Source organism: Mesocricetus auratus, unplaced genomic scaffold (assembly GCF_017639785.1).
Source record: "Mesocricetus auratus isolate SY011 unplaced genomic scaffold, BCM_Maur_2.0 Super-Scaffold_100045, whole genome shotgun sequence".
Taxonomy (NCBI): domain Eukaryota; kingdom Metazoa; phylum Chordata; class Mammalia; order Rodentia; family Cricetidae; genus Mesocricetus; species Mesocricetus auratus.
Genome location: NW_024429222.1, coordinates 9541778 through 9564083, shown reverse-complemented (window position 1 = coordinate 9564083; position 22306 = coordinate 9541778). Strand labels below are relative to the sequence as shown.

General features: G+C 51.4%; 1 protein-coding gene across 2 annotated transcripts in view; it reads right to left on the bottom strand.

Moving 5' to 3' along the window:
- Positions 1-22306, bottom strand: part of Gnao1 (G protein subunit alpha o1) — a 154560-nt gene that overhangs the window by 15800 nt on the left and 116454 nt on the right. For both annotated transcript variants that reach the window (XM_005079136.3, XM_005079137.4), the window contains exons 4-6: positions 8018-8178; positions 3299-3427; positions 2352-2481 (exon numbers count right to left, since the gene is read on the bottom strand). In XM_005079136.3, the coding sequence (XP_005079193.1) occupies positions 2352-2481; positions 3299-3427; positions 8018-8178 (420 nt within the window). The remainder of the gene's footprint in view (positions 1-2351; positions 2482-3298; positions 3428-8017; positions 8179-22306) is intronic.

Sequence of the window (22306 nt, the reverse complement as noted above, 5' to 3'; positions counted from 1 at the left end):
GCTAGAGGGGAAGACTGAGGACCAAGGACTGGGCCGTTGGTGCCTACATCCTGCCTCTCTAGGGAAGAGCATCCATACTCTACCAGCTGCCCCCTGGCTACAGCGTCTAGACGGAGTGGAACTGCCCCTTACTGAGTGGTGCCAGGGCAGACACTATTTCAGCTCTTAGGCCTTGAGGCTGTTTTTCCATCATCACCCTATAGCACATGCCTGAGGAAGGTGTGGCGATTATGCATGACCACGCAACTGGCAGGAGTGATAACAGGGCTTGGATGGGGCCCATCCGATGCCCAAGCTGTTCAGCTCCCACCTGTCCCCCACACATCGACGACCGCTAGTTCCACAGTATTCTTTTACTGCCGCTACAGTTAGGAGCCACTGCTGTGGGCTGCTGGTAAGTTGGAAGGCAACCTCTCGTCCCTGGAGGCTCGGTGCTTTCCCCTGGCTGTTGGGTGGCCAGGCTTGGGGAGGGAGAACCCTAGGAAGAGCTTGTTTCTGACTGGCCCAAGGGGTTTTCCTTCCTCAAGGCTCCTGCCTCCAGCCCTTGTGGAGAAAAGCCAGGGAAATGGGAATGAACTGGAGGCAGGGGAGGGTTGGGAGAGCAGTAGCTTAGGAAGGACACTAAGGGAGAGGGCTTCAGAGCCTGGGTGCCCAGCGGCAAGGCTGGTAAGGAGGGGAAGTAGGTGGGGCCAGCCACACCCGACTTGGTGATCTCAGGCTACGGGGCTTGGTGCCCACTGGACATTCCTTGTGTCTAATCTTTGCTCTGGGGATTACTGAGGGCCTGGCCCCACAGCGGATGTCCTGGGCCTTCACTCTGGTAGGGCAGGTTCAAAGGAGAGACCACATGCCCCAATGTGAAGGGTCTCCCACCATCCAGCCTCCAGCTCCTTGACTTTTTGTTTTTGTCTTTTTTAAACCCATCTACTCCCAGAAAAGACAGGCCAAAGGGAACAGGCACAATGGCTGTTGTAGCAGAGGCGACCCACGGTGGCAGTGCACTGGGCCAGTCATTCTGACGGGTGCACTAACGGAGAATGTCTTGGGCGTTGGGTCTTCACAGAGTCTGGGGTTCAAGAGCAGGTCAGGGCATGTTTTCCCCACCTCACACTGGGGCTTGAGGCTAGGCCACTGTCTGCCACAGTCACCGAGGGCGACAGCACTGAAACCTAGCCATCCCATGACGAAAGCCTGGACCACCCCTCCTACACGCACCTTGACTTCCATCTGCCCAAAGTCCCTGCACTCGGTGTGAACTACTCAAGACGGCGGGTCCTCCTCTACCAGCGCGGCACCCTCCCAGTACACACCCCAGCACACCCCAGAGTCATTCACCCCCTCCAAAGGCACCCCAATGACTGGGCTTGGACTGGTAAACAAATTGGACTCATAAGGAAGACAGGTCTTGTTCAAGGCCAGCATAACCACAAGCCCCTCCTCTGACCCCTGGTGCCGCTCCCAAAGGCTCAGGGTGAAGCATCCTGATTGCATTCCAGATAAGACTGTATTCCAGATGTCAAAGTGTGAGTCCACAGCCACGAACCCCACTCTCAGAAGTGGGGTTGTCTCCCGTGACCCAGTAGAACACATTTGAGGTCTGGTCCCTTTCCAGGCTTTGTGGACAGGCCCACAGACTTGTGAGCTGAAACTCCAAATGGGAAAATCTCAGTGGATGTACCTAGCGCAGGGCAATCACCAGCAATAATATACCAGTCGACTGGATACGGTTAAGCAAAAAACGCTTCCATGACCAGCAGCCTTAGACAAGGCAGGTGGTGCTACGGTCCCTGCTTTTCAGATGGCAGGAACCCAGGCAGAAAGGGTGCTGACTGAATTTATCTCATATCAATGAGCAGCAGAGCCAGGATGAGGCCCAGGGGAAGGCTGGCAAGGTCCCTCTCAGGCCAGGTGGCAGGGCTCAGAGTCTGAGTTTGACATAGGGGGCTCAAAGCCACCTATGACACTCATCGGTATGCCTGTTTCTTGGTGCCCTTCTTGGCCAGGGAGCCCCCACACCTCTCCAGCTGGCCAGTGTCCCAGGAGGGGCAGGAGCAGCTAAAGCTGCCTTTCCCGTTGTACACATGCTTTTGCTTGGCTGCCATCCGGCCTTGCAGGATTTGCTTAATTTCTTTCTGGTCTGATAGCCCCATGACCCCACTGTTCGCTAGTGAGGTGCTTACCGGCCAAGCCCCCGACTCTGCTGCACCAGGAGCCCCCAGCTGCTTCTGTTGTACCGGCCTCCCTGGTATCTTACTTGACAATACAGAGTGGCGAGGGTGCCTGGCAGAGGCCGGCTTTCAGAGTGGGCGAGGGTGCCTGGCAGAGGCCGGCTTTCACTCCAGGTCACTCACCGTGGTTTCGTCCTCGTGGAGCACCTGGTCATAGCCGCTGAGGGCGACACAGAAGATGATGGCCGTGACATCCTCAAAGCAGTGGATCCACTTCTTGCGTTCAGATCGCTGGCCCCCAACATCAAACAGCCTGCAGGAAGTCAGGGAAAGCTAGCTGTGAGGGTGGGGATGCCTGTGATCTAGCATCGAGAGTGCTGAGCAGCGGGAGCACAGTACCTCATTCTGAGTAACAACAGACTGACAGAAGAACCACTGCCACTCCTGGGCCCGAAGGCAGCTCTCATTACCCCTGAGATCTGCCCCAGGACTGAGTTTGCGTAAGCAGAGCGACTCAGAGACCTGCCTCTCCTCTTGGCCTCTCTTCTAGGTTTACCTGATATCAAGAAACCATACCTGGAAGACAACCCAGAGGGTCACCAGACCTTAGCCCATGAAGGTTACTCTTGGGAGACAGAATCCTCCAGTAGGGCTCCAGAAACCCAGCAGTACAGTTCAGGCTCCTGCTCTTAGGCCCCCAGAGGCCCGGGGTCCTGTGTATGTTCTGCATCTCAGAAAACCCCACTTTTTAAGGTCTTACCTCCTGTAGGTTCTCCAGGCTAGCTCTCCTAGTCTCTCTAGCTTTGAGACTGTAGTGATGTTTGGGGGCTCGCTGGCATTGCTTGGGTCTACTCACCTAGTTCAGGCTTGCCCACCCTGTCCCTTTCCAGGGGCCTCTAAACTAAGCCACCTGCTGTTTTTAGCCTTTAAACTTGACAGAAAACAAGTCCTCAGATGGGCTGCTTCTGGTATGTAGCTGTCTGACCAAATGAGAAAGATCCTTGAGGCAAGACACTATCTGGCTATCCAGATGAGGTGAGACAGGGCATGGACATCCCCCCCCCCCATCTCTGGCACACCACCAGGCCATCACAGGGCCTGTCAGCAGGTCCCGTCTCCTCAGGCCTCACCTGAAGTGGAGGTTCTTGAATGTGAAGTGGGTTTCTACGATGCCGGTGGTTTTGACCCTGGTTCGGAGGATGTCCTGCTCAGTGGGCTGGTAGTCAGCGGCTCCAATCCGATCCAGGCTGTCCAGGTAGCTGGGGATGACATCAAACAAGAATCCATGGATCTGGGCCCTTCTCACTATTTTTGGAGTCCAGCATCTGCCGTAGCTTTTGCAAGGTTGACTGTAGGACCGTTAGTGAATGTGGGGGCAATCAAAGAACTTGAGGGTCTTAGGCTGGCAGTGTCTAAGGTCCTGGAATTCAGACTCGATGGGGCAGGGCCTGCAGACCCAGCTACACTGGAATGAGACCTGCAAATGAGCCTGCCAGCTTCACAGAACAGTTCTGTTATAAAAATAGTAATGGCCGATAGGCAGGATCTCTTCTTTTTAAAAATATACATATTTACCTTCATATTATGTGCATGGGTGTATTGTCTGTAAGTGTGTTTGTGAACCACATTCATGTGCACCACAGAGGTCAGAAGAGGGTTTCAGATCCCCTGGAACTGCAGTTATAGACAGGTGTGAGCTGCCATGTAGGCACTGGGAATTGAACTCATATCCTCTGGAAGAAGAGCCTAGTGCTCTGAACTGCTGAGCTACCCCTCCAGTCTGAGGTTCTGCGCTCTCTCTCCCTCTCTCTGTCTCTCTGTCTCTCTCTTTCTCTCTCTAAGATTTATTTATGTGCTGGGGAAACTCACAGAAACAGCTGACCTGAGCAAGTGGGAGCTCACGGACTAAGACTGAACTAGGCCCCATGAACGTGGGTGTCAGTGAGAGGCTTGGGCAGTCTATGGGGCTTCTGGCAGTGGAACCAATATTTATCCCTAGATCATGAACTGACTTTTGGAGCTCATTCCCTTTGGAGGGATACTTTCTCAGCCTACATACAGGAGGAAGGGCCTCGGTCCTGCCCCAAGTAATGTGACAGACTTTGATGATCCCCCATGGGAGGCCTCACCCTCCCTGAGGAGTGGGTGGGGGAGGGATGGGGAGATGATAGGGCAATGGTAGGACAGGAGGAAGAGGGAACTGGGATTGGAATGTTAAATAAGATTGTTTCTAATTTAAATAAAAGTTAATTAAATATAAAGATTTATTTATTTATTATGTATTCAGTGTTCTACCTGCCTTCATGCCTGAAGACCAGAAGAGGGCACCAGATCTAATTACAAATGGTTCTGAGCCATCATGTAATGATTGCTGGGAATTGAACTTGGGTCCTTTGGAAAAACAGCCAGTGCTCTTAACTGCTGAGCATCTCTCCAGCCCCTCCAGATCCTGTTCTTTACATGTATCCATGTTTCATCTTTAATTTCTCTGTGACAAATCTACTGCTTTACACATTAAAAAAAAACTGAGGCTCAATACAGGTAAGCCTATGGCTCCAGAGTCTTCATTCTTGGTTTTCTATGGTGCTGAGAGACTCTGAGCATTCGCCTACCATCCTATATGCTGTCTTGTTTGCCATGGGGCCTGTGTGTCTCTTCCCATTTGATGCTCTTTTAGTAGGGACCTGGGGGTCCATCTCAGCCCAGCAGTTGCAGGGCCTCCCTGGAACTTAGATCCTTGGAGTCAGAGTTCGCCACGTGCTCTCAATGGAAGGCAAACTGGGGGTGGGTCAAGGGAAGGAGCTGGGGGAGCAGAGTAGCTCAGCGATATTGGACCCGGCCCATGGGTATCCTAGGAGACCTTAGTGTACCTGGGAAGGTCTTTGCATTCCCTGTGCCCGACTTTCCTCATCACAGCTACTGACGGCCCCTTCTTCCAGGCTAACATCCTTGACCCTGTTGGCCCGGGAACCCTTGGTCTTGCTAGTCCTACCTCAGCTGGGCAATGTCCTCTGAACATACAAGCTGGCCTCTGGTCTCACTTTTATGCTGACGGAGTCTCACCAAATCCTCCCAAACCACATATGTTGGCTGTTTTTTTTTTTTTTCAACTTGACACAAACCTAGACATATTTGGGAAGAGGGAATCAAGAAATTGGCTTTGTAATAAGATTGGCCTGTAGGCAAATCTGTATGGAATTTTTTTTGATTGACAATTGAGGTGGAAAGGCCTCACCTGAGGTGAGGAAGTGTTATGGCCCACCAAGGCAGCGAAGACCAGGACAGAAGTCTAGCAACAGGTCAGGTCCTTTTCCCTAGGCCCAGGATTCACAAAGGGAAGGGTTGGGGCGGGGTGGTATGGCTATTAATTGGGATTTTAGGATGTTACTGGCTCCTTCTGGAGCCATGCAATTTCACAGCCCTTTCAGGGCCAGTTTGACTAGATCTGGAACAAAGGTAGCACTTAGGAAGCAAGGCGTCGTGGCATGTACCTGTAATGACAGCACTCGCGAGGGCGAGGTGGAAGGATGGAGAGGTTTGAAGCCAGTCTGAGCTATCAGGCAAGCTCCAGGTAAATGTGGGGCACAGCGAGAGCCCATCTCAAGACGAGACAGGCAAAGCGACACTTCAGGTCCTTCTACCCGTAACCCTCCCCATCTCTTGTTGACTTTCTCTCGGAGAGGCAGCACAGGAGATGTGACTAGGAGAAAACCATGCCATCTGGCAACATCAGAAGGTGGTAGAGGAGAGCCAGAGCGTGAGGTCAGAGGGAGTGGAAGGACAGGTGACTGCAAATACTGACTTGGATTATAATGGTGACCACAGGGAGAATGGAAGATAACCCTGGCACCAGGAGAAAACTGAGGATGGCGAGAAAGCGTGGGGAGAAGGGAGGGGAACCGACAGTGTAGGATGAGTAAATGGGAATGGTGGAAGGGAGGAGACAGGCGGTGGGGGGGGTGCTGAGAGGTGCTGAGGGGGGTTGCTGGGGGGTGCAGGGGGGGTGCTGAGGGGTGGGGCGGCAACAACACTGCTGTTCATCTTATGTCCTGGTCTGTTGCTCACATGCTTTTGCAGGGGACTCAGTTTTAATAAAATGGGTAAAACTTGGGAGGGATATTTGATGGACTTCCAAGAAGACAGACGGAAGCCAGCAGGCTCCCTGGGGCCCCTAGAAGTGCTTCTGGGGGGGAAGACAGCCCTAGACTTCCACCAGTAGGGAGCAGTGAGGCAGTAGAGCTCCAGCTTCCATGGCCACCCAGGAGGGGGTTGTCTGAGAGGTGCTCTATTTGGTCTCAGGCCTGGGAGCTTGGAACTCTGCTCACCAAGGGGTCCTTGAGCGCTCGTAGAGCTTGGTGGCCAGGGTGACCACAACCTGCGTGGGGCCACAACCTACCTTAGGAAGGGTCCCTACTTTGTTAGCTGCCACCACAGCCAATGAAATACTCACATGTTGTTAGGGTGTGCTGTTCTGTTGGGCCCAGCTGGCTATACTAGCATAATGGAGACTGAAATTTATAAATTCTTATTTTGAGTCAGGGCCTCACTATATATCCCAGGCTGGCCTCAAATGTACCGCCCTCCTGTCTCCATCTCCTGAGCACTAGGATTACATATCCTTGGACAGTGGCTAAAAGCCTGCAGCACCCCACTGCAAGCTCTCCTTAACAGCCTGGGTACCAGATTACAAAAACGAGGGGCACTCTTCAGTGCCAAGATTACCCCTGCCCTGTGCTGCCATCCATCATCCATTTCCGGACTCCAGAGCCACCCCTGAGACAGAGTGGCAAAGTCCAGCAGGTCCGTCACCTTGGTGCCACAGGAAGGGTCCGAGACACTTCCTCGGCTGTGCTTTCTGTCACTTCTTGCTTCTCTTTATCTCCTCTGCCCCACACGCCCTCCTTTCTTCTCCCTTGTCCAGTATCGAAGGCTATGCTTGCTTACTTCTGCTATTTCTCAACGGAGAGCTACTTATTTTTCGTTCTTTAACTTTAAAGCTAGAGGGAAGTTGGGAGTGGTGGTGACCTTAGCACTTGGGAGGCAGAGTTGGGATGACCATGAGTTTCAGGTCATCATCACCTACATAGTGAGTTTGAGTTCACATATGACCCTGTCTCACAAAACAAAACAAAGCAAAAACAGTTTTTAAAAACACAAGAAGTAATGGATTTCATTATGACAATTTCACACATATTTCAGAAGTCTATTTTGGTGACAATAAATATTATCCAGGGTCTAGCTTGTGCTAAAAGCTAGACCTCAGCCCCAAGCCTCTTGTTTTCTTAAAATTAGGAAAAGATGGCAGCGTCTGAGTTGTTTTCTGCCTGTGTATTTTTGTTGTTACCTTTCTTTATTTTTTGTGACTGTGTTTTGAGATAGTATTTGTCTACGTAGTCCTGGCTGGCCTGGAATTCTCTCTATGCAGACCAGACTGGCCTTTGGTTCACAAAAACCCGCCTGCTTCTGCTTCCTGAATTAAAGGGACTAATTCTGGGCTTAAAGGTGTGTTCCTCACATCTGGCTCCTGTATGGCTCTTGATTCATATTTGCTGTCTGGGACTTTCTAGAAGAAGCAAACCCTACCTGCTAGCCTGAAACCTTCCCTGTGGGTACAGATGTGGTCCTGGAGACATGGACCAGGTTCCTGCCCTGTAGACACTTCCTGTGTGGTTGTCTCTGCTTCCTTCCCATCCTAGGCACAAGAAGTAAAGCCCTTCTTGTCCCTCCCTGATACTATTACCTGAGTTTGTATCTCTGCCAGAGTCTTCCCCATCTCATCCATCAGTCTCCCAGCCTCCCATGACTGTGCCCGCATCATGCTGCAACTCCCAGCCTGCCTGGGCACTTACTATTTGGCAGAATCATTGAGCTGATACTCCCGAGATCGGTTGAAGCACTCCTGGATCCCTGAGTCACCCCAGAGTCGCATCATGGCAGAAAGCAGCTCTGCAGAGAAGGGTTCAGTGTCTTCCATACGGCTCACCACATCACACACCATCTTGGAGTCCGCCTGCAAGGACAGAGGGACACATGGCTCTGAGACCTTGGTGGGGCTTCTGAAGCAGTCTCTACCAGGACAGTAGGCCCATGCCAAAATAACACTCAGTTCCTGCCTGCTCAGAAGATGCGGGTGATTCTAGGAGCCTAGGACCTCGGGTCTCACTTTCCTTTGAAGCTATTCTGCCTCAGGAAGGTTCTAGAGCAACAAACTCCATGGTCAGGCTCAGCTCTCTGCCCTTCTACTCCCCCAGAGCAGCTCTCCTTCCATCTGTCTGAAATGGGGCTTTTGCGTAGGAAGAGAGAGAGAGAGAGAGAGAGAGAGAGAGAGAGAGAGAGAGAGAGAGAGAGAGAGAGAGAGAGAGAGAGAGTGTGTGTGTGTGTGTGTGTGTGTGTCGTGTGCGTACGTGACTAGTTTTCATCACCTGTGTTCTTGGGCTAGAGTTGTAATTTTCTATATTTTCTTACCCGAGGGAGTGAGTTCCAGGAATGAGTCTCTATCTGGGAGAGGGTCTGGTTACTTGAGAATGCTGGCTGAGGGACTGGATGCAGGTGGAACTATCCTGTGCAGGTGTGTGAAGTTAATACAGATGCTTCAAACTCATGTCAGTACTGAAATGTTTTATTTGGGCCTTGCTGTGTAGCTCAAGCTGGCCTTAATCTCATGATTTCCCCATGTTAGATCCTAAATTAACCTGTAATCCTCAGCTGGGATTCTGGGAATCATAGTTCTTGAAAAATAACAGCTAAGTCTCATGGGAAAGTATGGTGGCCTGTGGATTCTTTCTTTATAAGCCCTGACAACAGGTGCCTCAGGGCCACTCAGCTGGACATTCCAGGGAGCAGTCCTGACCAAAGTCCATCTTGGTTAGTATTTAAACTTTAATGAAAACTTGTCTTTAATTTGGCCCAAAATGGTGGAACTGCTTTTTCTCCCTCAAATCTCAGGATGAACACCTACCTCAGCTCAAAACTGAGATTACAAGAGTGTGCCACCATGCCCAGCTTAAAATTTAATTTTCTTCATTTGTGCTTAACTGTCTGTGACCTGTGGCTATCAGGCCTGCTAAGTAATCCAGGAGAGGGAACAGAGACAACGTCGCCCCAGCTCTCCCCTTCCCTCTCCTCCCCAGGGATCTGAGGGTGCAGCTGAATGTGTGTAAGGCCCACGGAGAGACAGACTCTTGACAGCTGCGGGAAAATGGCTGGGCAATCCACAGGTTCTTAGAGCCCACTCCTCATCCAGGGCAGTAACAAGCAGGACATAGAACAAGAGCCGGAACAACATGGTCTCAAAGGCTCTTGGGGAGTCACAGGGATGACGCATGGCTCTTGGGGAGTCGCAGGGATGACGCATGGCTCTTGGGGAGTCGCAGGGATGACGCATGGCTCTTGGGGGGTCGCAGGGATGACACATGGCTCTTGGGGGTCGCAGGGGTGCTGCATGGCTCTTGGGGAGTCGCAGGGATGACGCATGGCTCTTGGGGGGTCGCAGGGATGACGCATGGCTCTTGGGGGGTCGCAGGGATGACACATGGCTCTTGGGGGTCGCAGGGGTGCTGCATGGCTCTTGGGGAGTCGCAGGGATGACGCATGGCTCTTGGGGGGTCGCAGGGATGACACATGGCTCTTGGGGGTCGCAGGGGTGCTGCATGGCTCTTGGGGAGTCGCAGGGATGACGCATGGCTCTTGGGGGGTCGCAGGGATGACGCATGGCTCTTGGGGGGTCGCAGGGATGACGCATGGCTCTTGGGGGTCGCAGGGGTGCTGCATGGCTCTTGGGGGTCGCAGGGGTGCTGCATGGCTCTTGGGGAGTCGCAGGGATGACGCATGGCTCTTGGGGAGTCGCAGGGGTGCCGCATGGCTCTTGGGGAGTCGCAGGGGTGCCGCATGGCTCTTGGGGAGTCGCAGGGGTGCCGCATGGCTCTTGGGGAGTCGCAGGGATGCCTCATGGCCACTGTCGTGCGATACTGTCAGCACTTACAGCTTGTGTAGGATTGCTGTGCACACACACACTGCCTGCATAGACCTTTACCACCACCCGAGAGGAAGCTATGAGAAAGAACAGCCTGCCTGGCTGCCGTTCTACGCTTCCCGCCTCCGGCTTTGCTGTCCAATCCCTGTGCCCTCCTCCCCTAGGGCAGGATACACTTCCTGTCTCCTGAACCCGTGGCTACAGAGTTAGTTAGCTAGTTAGGAATTAGCAGCAGGCTTGGAGGTCACTGGGGCTCTTGAGCATTGGCAGGAGGATGGGATCTGAGGTGAGTCGCTGGCCCTACGTGGAGGAGACTCGGCCTTCTTAACTGTCAGTCATGAATAGTTGCCTGCCTGTCTGCTAGCTCAGCATGTGTGAGGCAGGCAGGTGGTTCCAGGCCAGGCAGGACCATACATCAAGACTGTGTCCGTGAGAGAGACAGATATGGGACCGGGTAGAAGGGGATCTAACCTTGTAAGATTTATAAGATTCCTATCTAGGAAGGCTTTCTGGTGAAGTACAAAGACCACTGTCTCCTCCCTTTAGAGGTATTCAAATGGGCCTGCTCATCATCTGGGAAGGCAGGGCAATGCCCTTCAGGAGAGGCGGTCAGTTCTGGAGACATCAGGAGTGGTATGAAGCTTATTTAGAATGTGGGTTGGTACAACAGTCCCTGTGGTCACTGCCCACTCACACTCTGAGAGTGTTCCATTTTACTCTATAATGAACCCTACCCGATTCCTTCCTAAAATTTATTATTTTACGTGTAAAGGTGTTTTGCCTGCATGTACATTGGCACCATGTGCATGCCTGATGCCTGTAGAGGCCAGAAGAGGGCATCGGATCCCCTGGAGGAACAGTCAGGGTTCCTAACCGCTGAGCCACCTTTCCAACCCCATCTGTCTTGCATTCTATGCTCTGGATACTTGATTTGAGTTCTTTCAACAGAGGGAAATTCGGATACCAGGAACTTTCCTTTGGCTTACAGAATGACATGGGGGTGGCGGTGTGTGGATTCATACAGAGGCCTGGCCTGTTTCAGTTGGTTGCTGTGGGCCTCTGCCTCACCATGAATGTGCCTGGGCTCCTATCGATCCCAGCAGAGGTCTTGGGATACATGCAGAGTTGAGCCCCAAGAAGGTCCCTGCGTCAAGCAGCTGAGTTTAGGGGAACACTGTTGCACGTGCCGCTGTGGCACTTGGCAACAGTACTTAGGGGTATTAGGCCTACGGAGGTTAAGGGACCCAGAGCGGTCACACTTCCCTGCTTCTCTCTCAAGGTTGCACTCTTAGAAGCTTCACTACAAGCTGGGAGAGACAGGTCTTAGGGCACACGCCCTTACATGTTTATTCCATTTGAAAACTCCTGGACTAACGACACATGTCATTAGAGGGTCAGGATGGGAGCTCATGGGCTCACCAAGGCTGTGTAGACAGTCTGGACCTTGCCCTCTCTTACTTTGGCCTGCAGAGCTGTGCTCTTAGCCCTTTCAACACCAGCCTACCAAAGCCAGTGGAGAAAGACTCCGTCCTGCTGGTTAGTTCAGGAAACAAGTGGGAGGTGCTAACCCTAGGCATCCTCTGGGGTGGGAGAGACAAGGAAATAGATCAACACCCGGAGGGGTTGTGGCAAACAGAGGTTCTGCACAGAGGGTAAGAGGGGCTTCTGCTACCAGAGTCCCGCTGTCTGACTAGGTGGCTGTTTCCTTGTGAGAGCCTGTCCACTGCCAAAGGTTTATGGGAAAGTTGTCAGCTGTGCTCTCCTCACTGCCTGCCCCAGTAAGGAAGTGACTCCTGGCAGGAAAGTCCATGCCCACTATGCTAATCCGGACACTGCTCTCCGACGACAGCGTTCCAAACACCTAGGCCCTTGGGTTTCTAAGGCCCCTCACCTGACAGGGAGGGTTGCCCACGAAGGACGCCTGGTTTTCCAGGGTCCATCTGGAAAGTGGGGTGAGTCTGGACTTTTGGTGCCCCAGGCAGCCAAAATGACTCAAGGAGGGGTAGGTGGAGAAGGGGGAAGGCAGCCTCCACCTGCAGCTAAAAACAGCCGAGGACCCCGTGAGGCAGGGCTATGCTTCGGCTCGCTTGCTCACCTGGCCTGGCTCCCTTGGGGCATCTGAGGACGTGAAGGGTACACAGTGGCTGTGTATAGATAAGCTCTGGGCCCCCATGAGGTCGCTTTGTCCCCCATGTGAAACAGGGAGCTTTATGGCTTCTGTCCTGGAAGGATTGCTTGGAGAGCGGGTGTGTTAGGGATGCTCTTGGGATCTCAGCTCAAGGCTCAGGGTTCCAGACCCCTCTCTCCTCCCCATGCAAGCTGAGAGGGAAGAGCCCATGCTAGTCCCTGTCTGCCTATGGTCCCTTTCCCTCTCCCCTGGCTGGACGTTACCACCCATGCTGCTCACCTGGCAGAGAAGCCAGACTGAGGCCACAGACAGCTACTCCATTCCTTTCCTGTGTTCTTACCAGCTGTCCGAGGCCTCCGTCTGGCTTCTCTGCAGTCCATGTACCACACAGTCGGAGATCATTAGTTTACTAACACCAAGACTCCCTTCTTCTTCTTCTTTTTACATTTTTTTTTTTATTTTTTGGTTTTCCAATACAGGGTTTCTCTGTGGCTTTGGAGCCTGTCCTGGAATTAGCTCTTGTAGACCAAGCTGGTCTCGAACTCACAGAGATCCCCCTGCCTCTGCCTCTGCCTCCCGAGTGCTGGGATTAAAGGTGTGTGCCACCCCCCCCCAGCTGACTCCCTTCTTTAGAAAAAAACCCCACATTTTTAGCTGGGCACAATGGCATACAACTAAAAGGCCGTGCATCTTAATGATTCGAGTAGTTAGGGTGATCATGTGACAAATTACACAATAGAAGTAAGCTCAAGAATAACAAGGAAATAGCATTAACGCAAAGACCCAGGACTGAGAAGGAGGCTTAGTGGGAGAAAGGTCCAATCCTGACGACCTAAGCTTAGTTCCTGGGATTCACACTGTGGAAGGGCACTCCTGCATACTGTTTTCTGATCTACACACACACACAAAGTCCCCCTTCCCTGTACACAGGATAAATAAACAAATAAATAAAATAGAGACAATATCCGTGAGGTTGAGGATGTAGCTCAGTGGCAGAATGCTTGGCTAGCAGCCATGAGACCCTGGGGTCAATTCCTGTCACTGTACATGAATGAATGAATGCTTGCATAAATAAAGGGATGCCTTTTTCCTCACCCCCTTTCTCCTTCCCATTGCTTAGAACTTAGACATGATGGCTGTAGCTCCAGCAGCTAGGTTGGGTCATCACCTTAGGGATGCTGGTACAATTACATGTAGACAGCCCGGCCCTTGACAGCTGCACGCAAGTGTGCTACCCAGGGTTGTGCTAACTGAAAAGTTTCTATCCCCGACACAGTGATCCAAATCAGACCACATCAAACCAAATTAGAAAAAGCCCAGGTTTAATGGATAACACGCTCCCAGATGATTTTCCAGCCCCGCCCCCCCCCCCGTGAGAAGACGGGAAGAGAGACTGAAAAGCCATGTGTCTGTTTTCTGGGTGGCACTCCTTGTGGGGGTGGTCTTCAGCATGTCTGGGGCAAGGGTCATCATTTGGTGGACTTTCAGGGATGCAGCAGGGTTTGGAGAGATGGGGGGGGGTTTGAGGTGGAACTTCCACCAGAACATTCCAGACTCTTTGGGCATTTGGATGTCAGGGGTTGGGGTGCAGCTTCCAGCAGAACACCAACATTTTCAACAGTTCATTTATTTAAAAGTTTCTGTCATATTTAACTGTTTTCAGAACATTCACAATCAAACACGATGTGGCTGGTTACAATAACCTCTCTGTTTATGCTCTTTGAATAGTTTCCTATTGTTCCTAAGCTCAGGAATCATTCCCATGTCCCACTAACCCCATCCACCTGCCTGTCTTCAGACTCCGTGAGTCCCACTGATAGGACCTAGCCACACACAGTCCTTTCCTCCCACCTGATGCTCCATCTGTGTAGGGTACTTTTGCTCTGACATTGCCTATCTTGATCATCCACCTTATGTTGTGGCTGGTGCTGAACGTGCCTGTTTCTTGGGGCAGGGTGATCTCTTGACTTCTCATGGTACCCTGGAGCCCTATCCACAGCTGCTGTGCAGCCAAGCTTAAGTGCAGGCTCTTTCACGTTTTAACAGCATCTATGATGCGATAGCTGGCAGTCCAGAGTGCACATCTCAGACATGGTGAGGTCACCTGAGGCCACAGCTGAGGCCATATTAGTGCCTAGTTCAGACCCCTGAGCACAGTTTTGGAGGGTGAGAGGAGCTTCACTAACACTCCTGGAAGCCTGTGGAGGGTACCAAGCAATTAGCAGGGAGACTCCATCTTGTCCCTTTGCCTGATTGCCCACGGGCCTGGGGAATGGGGCTCACCCCGACCTTGACCTTTCTGTCTACGCGTCTTCCCACACCAGAGGTGCAGTTCACATTCCAGCGCCCTTTTCTTCAATATGGCTCCACAGCATTCTGCCCCCTGCTGTTCACAGGATGCTCAAACCAGATGAGGACTGGCAGAGCACAAGCTTGTCCCTGGGGTAGACTTATGAGGTGCTCTAGTCCCAATGCTTGTCTTCTCCTCAGTTCCTATGCTGAAGTCTCAACTCCTGGGGTGTAGGAGTCACCGTGCTGATGACTAGGTTGTGAGGGCAGGATTGTCATGAATGGGATTAATGATCTTCTAAGAGACCCAAAAGAGACCCTTAACTCCTTCCACCACAAGGAACAAGGATACAGCAAGAAGACAGTGTTTGTCAACCAGAAAGTGGCCTCAGAGATTGAGAGACCTGCTGGGGGCTCGGCCTTAGCTTTCCCAGCCTCTGGAATTGTGAGAAATACATTTCTGGTGCATAAGGCAAAGATAGCAGCAGCCTAAGATGACAAAGATACCAGATCTGACCTTTTGGAGGTTGTGAGTAGGCACTGCTACAGCCACCATCTCTAGAAGGCCTGACATGGGATCCTGCCTTGGCCCGGATGCAGGAAGCACAGCAAGGCCAGCTTCCAGCTGGGGGCCAGGCCTTTCCTACTAGGTGCTGCCCTCTCCACCTCTAAGGCTTCAACTCTTGTCTACTGGCAGCAGATCCCCAGGTTCCCAGAAGGAAGACACAGCCTTTCTTGAACCAGTCTGAGTGTGGATGGGGACATACACACATGCTCTATACAATTCTACTAGCCTGTGTACAGTTTGGGGTGGACACAGAATGCATATTTGTCAAATTAAGCTTTCAACCAACTACTGTACCTCAACCAGACCCCAGGACATTTGTAGAAAATATACTAAAGAATTCCAAAGCCTTCAGGAGTGTGGAGTGACCACTGAAGAAAGCAGAGTCAAGACAGATCAATGTTCAAACAGAAGTCAATGCCTGGATTCTAACATACCTGCAACCAGATGTACCACTGGGCTTCCTGAAGGCTCACCTGACCTCTCTCTCACTGAAGTTAATGGAGGATACACTGCTTGGGGTGGTCATTTTACGTTTGTACTTATATCTCGGTAGTCCTGACGGCTCAAGTGAAGATTCTTTTCCTATAGCTGTAGCCCACAGGGCTCTTCTAACATCTGAGTCACCTCCCCTCTTACTGTGCATAGCACCTGGGATTCTGTAAAGTTTCATGCATGCACGGTCCCTTGCTCTCCAGAGGGCTGGCACGGCACTCTGCGTTGTGGGCACAGGCTATGTGCTGAACGGGAAAAGTTGGTATTCAAGGAAGGCATCTGTAGACAGACATGCCTGCCTGGGTATGAGGGCATGGGCCCCTTTCTGTTCCTACTGTCCTGTGGCTGGCTGGAGAGCAGAAGCAAAAGGGAGGGGTTTTCTCCTGCTGGAGAGAGAGGACAATACTTGCTCCATGTAGAGGCCTGGATAGGTGGGGCCAAACTTGGTCTCAACCTGGGCTCCCAGTGTAAGCGGGGGTCCAGTGTCCTTGCTGTGAGCATGGGATGACAATATCCTTACTTTCTCCACAAGGTCATCATATAAAACAACAGGACACACAGCAGTGCATAGGACAAACACAGTGACAGGGACCCAGGAGGTAGGCCTGGAGCACAGCTGGTACGGCAGGTCTGAATGCCAATAGTCAAGCACTGTTCTTCAAATATTTAGGATCACGAGGCTGGGAGAAGTTGTGACTTCTAGATGTCAGCCAGCAAGATACTTAACACACCAATGACCAAGAAACAGCATGGTCATTCTTACTGTTTTAAACAGCACAGCCTTTCTGGTTACAAGGATCTTATTCCTAATGTAGACAGGCAAATGGACTTATGCCATTCAGGGTGGATGAGAATCACTTTAGAGGACCCTTTGTTTTTTTTTTTTTTTTTTTGGTTTTTTCGAGACAGGGTTTCTCTGTGGCTTTGGAGGCTGTCCTGGAACTCGCTTGGTAGTCCAGGCTGGTCTCGAACTCACAGAGATCCGCCTGCCTCTGCCTCCCGAGTGCTGGGATTAAAGGAGTGCGCCACCAACGCTCGGCGAGGACCCTTTGTGTAGACCTCCACATGGCACCTAGGACGACAGGAGTTGGGCAGGGAGATAGAGGAGCAGTTTGACCCTAGTTCTTCAGAAGTAGGCTGCCTTAGACCCTAAATGGGGAGCAGAAAATGTCCAGGGTGGTATTAGGGCAGTGATGCCCTTGGAATGGAGGCACAGAATAGATTCCCTACTATGAAGGATAGGCCACAAGACCATGTGCTGCAGGGCAGATCCAGAGCAAGTATTGCAAATGGTACTTGGATCTGGTGTTGGCTCTGTCAGTGGGACCTCCCACTGGTACCCACCAGGTGGATTGTTGCTCCAGAAAGCCATCTCCTGCTCACCCACAGAGCTAGAATCCATTAGGGGAAGAGGGTTGTCAACTCCCAGGGCCCTGTGAGGGCTTTGGCCACTGCTCACACAGGCTCCCACTTGCTGGGCCACAAACAGTCCCTATGCCACCTGCCCCGACGTCTCAGAGGTACAGCTGATGCCTGTCTGCACTGTGCTGTATCCTAGGGTGGGCGTGAGTAGTGATCTGGTGAAGACAACACTAGCCACATGTCTTCCAACCTTCAATGCCAAGATACATCCCCAGTGCTGCCATCATTCCAGGACTCTAGAGCCACCCCTCTTAGAGGATGCCTTCGTTTGAAGGCAGAAGGGCAAACTTGGTCTTCTAAACCCTTCCATGTTCCTGAGTGCAATGTAGATTTTTTTCTAGAAGAATTGGCATCAAAGAATCCTAGAGCCAGAGTATTACAAATAACCCAGGTCCTCTCAAGAGAGGAGATTCAAAAGGACAGTAGTGGGGAGGAATCGGGATCTCCAGCTGGTGGCCCAGGTTCAAGTCCTGGCTCTGTACCTGTCTGTCCATAGCCTTGGACAGACCTCTCACCCTCTCTGGGCTTCTGCTGTCCCCCGGGCACCTGGTGCACAAGGCTATTTGGAGGAGATGTGACATAGCTCTGCAGCATGAAAGAGCCCTGCAAATGCTAGTTATTATGAGCAAAGATGAAATGCCTCAGACACAAACAGCAAGCTGACATAAATAAGCCTGCTTTGTACAAGAACTTTCCAGGCAAGCATGATAATCTTGATAACAATAATCATAGTAATTATAATAATAACCCCTTCCATCTGAGTAGCTGCTTTGGATGGCTCAGAGTTTCCTCCATCTCTAATCTTTGAGGCCAAGTGAAATGAAAGTGTGAGTATGGGCGTGCACCCCCTCCTACCCCCCAGCATTCCAGCTGCAGTGAAGGCCTTTATTGGCCCCACCTTGCTCCCTGGGCTGCAGTTGTCGTCATCTCCACCAGAGGGCAGGAGAGCACAGACCAACAAGAGGAACCGGTTGCCACAGACCAGGAGGGGGCAGAGCCCACCGGGGCGCAGTATGCAGGGCTGTTATTGGTGCTGACTAGCAGCTCTGGGGTGGAGACCTACTGAGGCACTGCAGTCCCAGCAGGCCGAGAGCCAGACACACGTGGCTGAAGCCTGTACACGAGGGAAAGCAGTCTTGTTTCCCTAACTCACAGAGAGCCTTCCACTTTACACTGGGGCCTTAGAACTCACAACTTCAAGGGGAATCAGTTGCCCTGGCCCCTCACATCTCCATCAGGGTCTGTTTTCCTGCTCCCTGCTCTAATTGTGGCCCTCTGTAGGAGTGGCACCCACCTACCACCCATTTTAGACACGGTGGCATGTCTTTGGCACACTTGGTGACTGGGACCATACATGCTTGGGCTCTTCCCTGCTTTGAACTTAGGGCCCGAGTAGGACCTCTGCCTGCGGCATGCTGGTCAGCTCACAGGGGCTCTGGAGTGTGGGGCCTTGTGTGTCCGCCCTTTGCTTTGGGGGAGAGATCGTTTATGATTCCCTCCAAAGATCCTGCAGCAAGAGTGAGCATTTGGCAGTTTGTACCCTTGCCTTCCCGCCCCATTAAGACAATGCCCCTGCCCTTTAAGGCCGGCACTCTTCCATACACCTGCCCTCCACACAGCCCTGAACCTCGTCTATGCTCAGTGGGCCCTGTGATGAGGATAGCCTGTGTTGAAGCAGCCTGTGGCTGTTCCCCTGGCAGACAGATGGGTCAGGGCTCACACAGGGTACTGGTCTCCCTCATGAGGCAGTGTGGGGCTCTGTGGTGGAGCAGCGATGGCAATGGGAAACGCTTCCTGCAGACTCTCTCACAACATATGCTGAGCCCCAAGGCATGGAGGGACGTGGAGGAATGGGGAGATGTGTGGGGCCAGGCTAGAATCACCCAGTGTAGAATGAAGGCCTGCTCACATTGTTCAGAAACATTACACTGTCCAACTTTCACGGGCAGCGGTGTGTTTGTCACCCAGTCAGGTCCTAAGGGTGGCGGGCAATGACATAACTCAAGCTCCACTCGCCTACCCTTCGGGATAGTCTCACCAGGCATGCCCGTCTCTCCTGGGCGGGTGCAGACCCACTCTGAACAGCCGAGACATCAAGCAGGCCACTTACATTCTCAAATTAGCTTTGGTGAGCGTGACAGAAATTTCCAAATTCATGCTGCCCTCCTCACCCTCTGAATCCTTTCTTCCGAGTTCAGAAAGGAGAAAAGAACTCAAATTGGATAGAGCGAGTTTCTAAGAAGCGAACAAGAGCAGATTCAGATCATTCACAGAGAGTTTGGTCAAAGGGAAGGAAAAGTGGTAATGGCCAGCCTCAGATCCTCAGAACACAGAGCAACAATGACGACTGGTTTAATTAGGCTGCCGTGCCAGCAGATATTAGCAGCCCAATTAGAGAAGAGAAGGGATGGATGATGGGCTCCACACACCCCAGGGTGGGAGGAGGCAGGATGTGAGGCTGACAGATTATTCACTGACAGCCTTTCAGACTCAGCTCCTGCACCATCATCAAGAGGTCGGAAGCTTCTATGCTGGACCAGTGAGGTGGCTCAGTGGGTCTTGAGTTTGATCCCGGGGACCCACCTGGCACAAGGAGAAATCAGCTTCCAAAGGTTGTCCTCTGACCTCCACATGTGACACACACTTCCACCCTCAATAAATAAATAAATAAATAAATAAATAAATAATGAATGAATGAATGTGAAAAGAAAAAGAAAAGGAGGGTTGGGGCTGAAGGACCTCGACTTCTGAGCCTGCATCAGGGTGAAGCCTGAACGGCATGGGGATGGCTTAAAGGGAGAGAGCTTTCCCTAGCACATATGAGACCCACACAACAACATTACACACAGTTACATGGGAGACCCCGTACAGCAACAACACGGACACACAGGGCTACATGGGAGACCCCACACAACAACATGTACACACAGAGCTACATGTGAGACACCACACAACAACAACATGTACACAGAGTTACATGGGAGACCCTGTACAACAACATGTACACACAGTTACATGTGAGACACCACACAACAACATGTACACAGAGTTACATGGGAGACCCTGTACAACAACATGTACATACAGAGCTACATGTGAGACCCTGTACAACAACATGTACACACAGTTACATGTGAGACACCACACAACAACAACATGTACACACAGAGCTACATGTGAGACCCCAGACAACAACATGCATACACAGAGTTACTTCATAGTATTTTGATGAATTTTAAAGAATATTATCCCTTCCCTTTTAAACAAAGAATTTGTGGAGGGACACGATTTTCTATAGCAAAACAACACGTCACATTAGATCAAGTACAAAGCCACACCAGACAGAGCTATCTTCTGTGACACAGACTTTAAAGACAATAGTGAAGATAATGAACTATGGAATTCCTTGTACCAAAATACTTTTGGAAATTTTCAGAAAAATGTTATTTATATCAGCACATGATGAGTTTTCCATATTTATTATTTTTGGAGTTCTGGAGTAAAAGCCAGGCCTGGCTCATGCACTGAGTTATTCCCCAGTTTCCCTACCTCACTAGGCTACTTAAGCTGGTCATGACCCTCCCCCTTTCCAGGCTCACCTGAGCCTCTCATTTCCATCTCCTAAGCATAGAAACACTATGCCCAGGAATCACTAGTACTTTAAATGAAGACATGTTTAAAACTTCCTTGGCTTTAACTCTTTTATGTGTATGGGTGTTTGGTCTGGATGTATGTCTGTGCACCATGTGCACGCCTGGTGCCTGTGGAAACCAGAAGGACATGCTGGATTCCTAGAACTGGAGTTACAGATAATTGTGCGTGCTGGGAATTGAATCCCGATCAACTATGGAAGAGATGTCAGTGTTCTTAACTACTGAGTCATCTCTCCAGCCCCCTAGCTCTAATTTTTAGTGCAATTACATATATAAAAATCTAGCACACACAAGCATAAAATGAGAAGTTTGAAAACTAGTCAAGCAGACTGTTCTTTTCCAGACACCATTCATCCCTCAACACCTTCATGCCTTCTGCTCCAGTCCTGCGTCAGTTGATGACTAATACTAGTTTTCTTATACACATCTTTGTATTTTATAAATGTCATATTCCTATGGAAAATTAAGAATCTGTATGAAGCAGTCTAAATAGAAGGCACCCATAAAAATAACTACAGTGACAGCAGAGCGCTATTTTTAATTCCAGCAGGACCCTATGGTCTGGCGTAGGCTCCCAGTCCGAGGCCTTTCACTGTGTCAGGGACACAAGGTCCCAGAAGGCAGGGGTGTGCTGACCCTGCCTGAGACTCAACCTGAACTAGGCTGAAGGAGGGCTGCTCTCTCACTTAGAACCCTGTTACCAAACCCTCTGGTCCCATCCCATCTTACAGACTGGTGGCATGTGCTTCAAGGGGCCCTGAGTAGGTCTTCTGGAGCGTCCAGTCAGCAATGGAAAGCGCAGCTGCTGAGGCTTCCATCTGTTGAGGTCTGGTGGGTGGACTCCTGGGTTGAGAGGGGCTTTAAGCTACAGCCAGCACTCGGTGAGTCTCAGGCTGTGTGTGTGGATGCCAGATGTTGACACCAAGTGTGTTCCTCAGTGATTTCTACTGCAGTCTTTGAGACAGGGTCTCTCACTGAACTGGAAGCTCACTGGTTGGCTAGGTGGGCTAATTAGTGAGTCCAAGGAGCTGCTCCCCTGCCACTGCCTTCTCCCAGTGCTAGGCCACAGATGCACCCCAGAACCCGGCCTTTTACGTGCATGCCAGTGAGCTGATCTCAGGTTCTCACACGTGTGTAGCAAGCACATTACTGATGGCATAATCTCCCCAGTCTGTGGGTTCCATTTCTTTAGAAGGCACCAAATGTTGCCACTTCCTCTACTTTATTACCAGAGAAACTGATGTACAAGCTGATGAGTTCCAAGGCTTGAATGTCACTTGGTCAGTAGGGGTCAGAAGCCCAACCCTTGGCTTCCAGAGTCAACACCACAGTGCACAAACACTCAGGACTGCTTCCCTCTGCGGTCTGTCTTGTCTTTCCAGCTCTGGTGGAGGGGGGGGGGCGTGTTCCAGGGGAGGCGGTGGATGGGAGCCTGCCTACCCCAATTCCCTCTGGACAGGTCTCCAGAAGGGAAAGCTGGCACCTGGGAGACTCTCTTGCTGTCACCACCTGCTCTTCTGTGCCTTGTCTTAAGAGAACAAAGCTCCTAGAGCTTGGGTGTCACCTACCCCGAGGGCCCACGGTTAGCATGTTGATTCCAGCCATGTTTACATG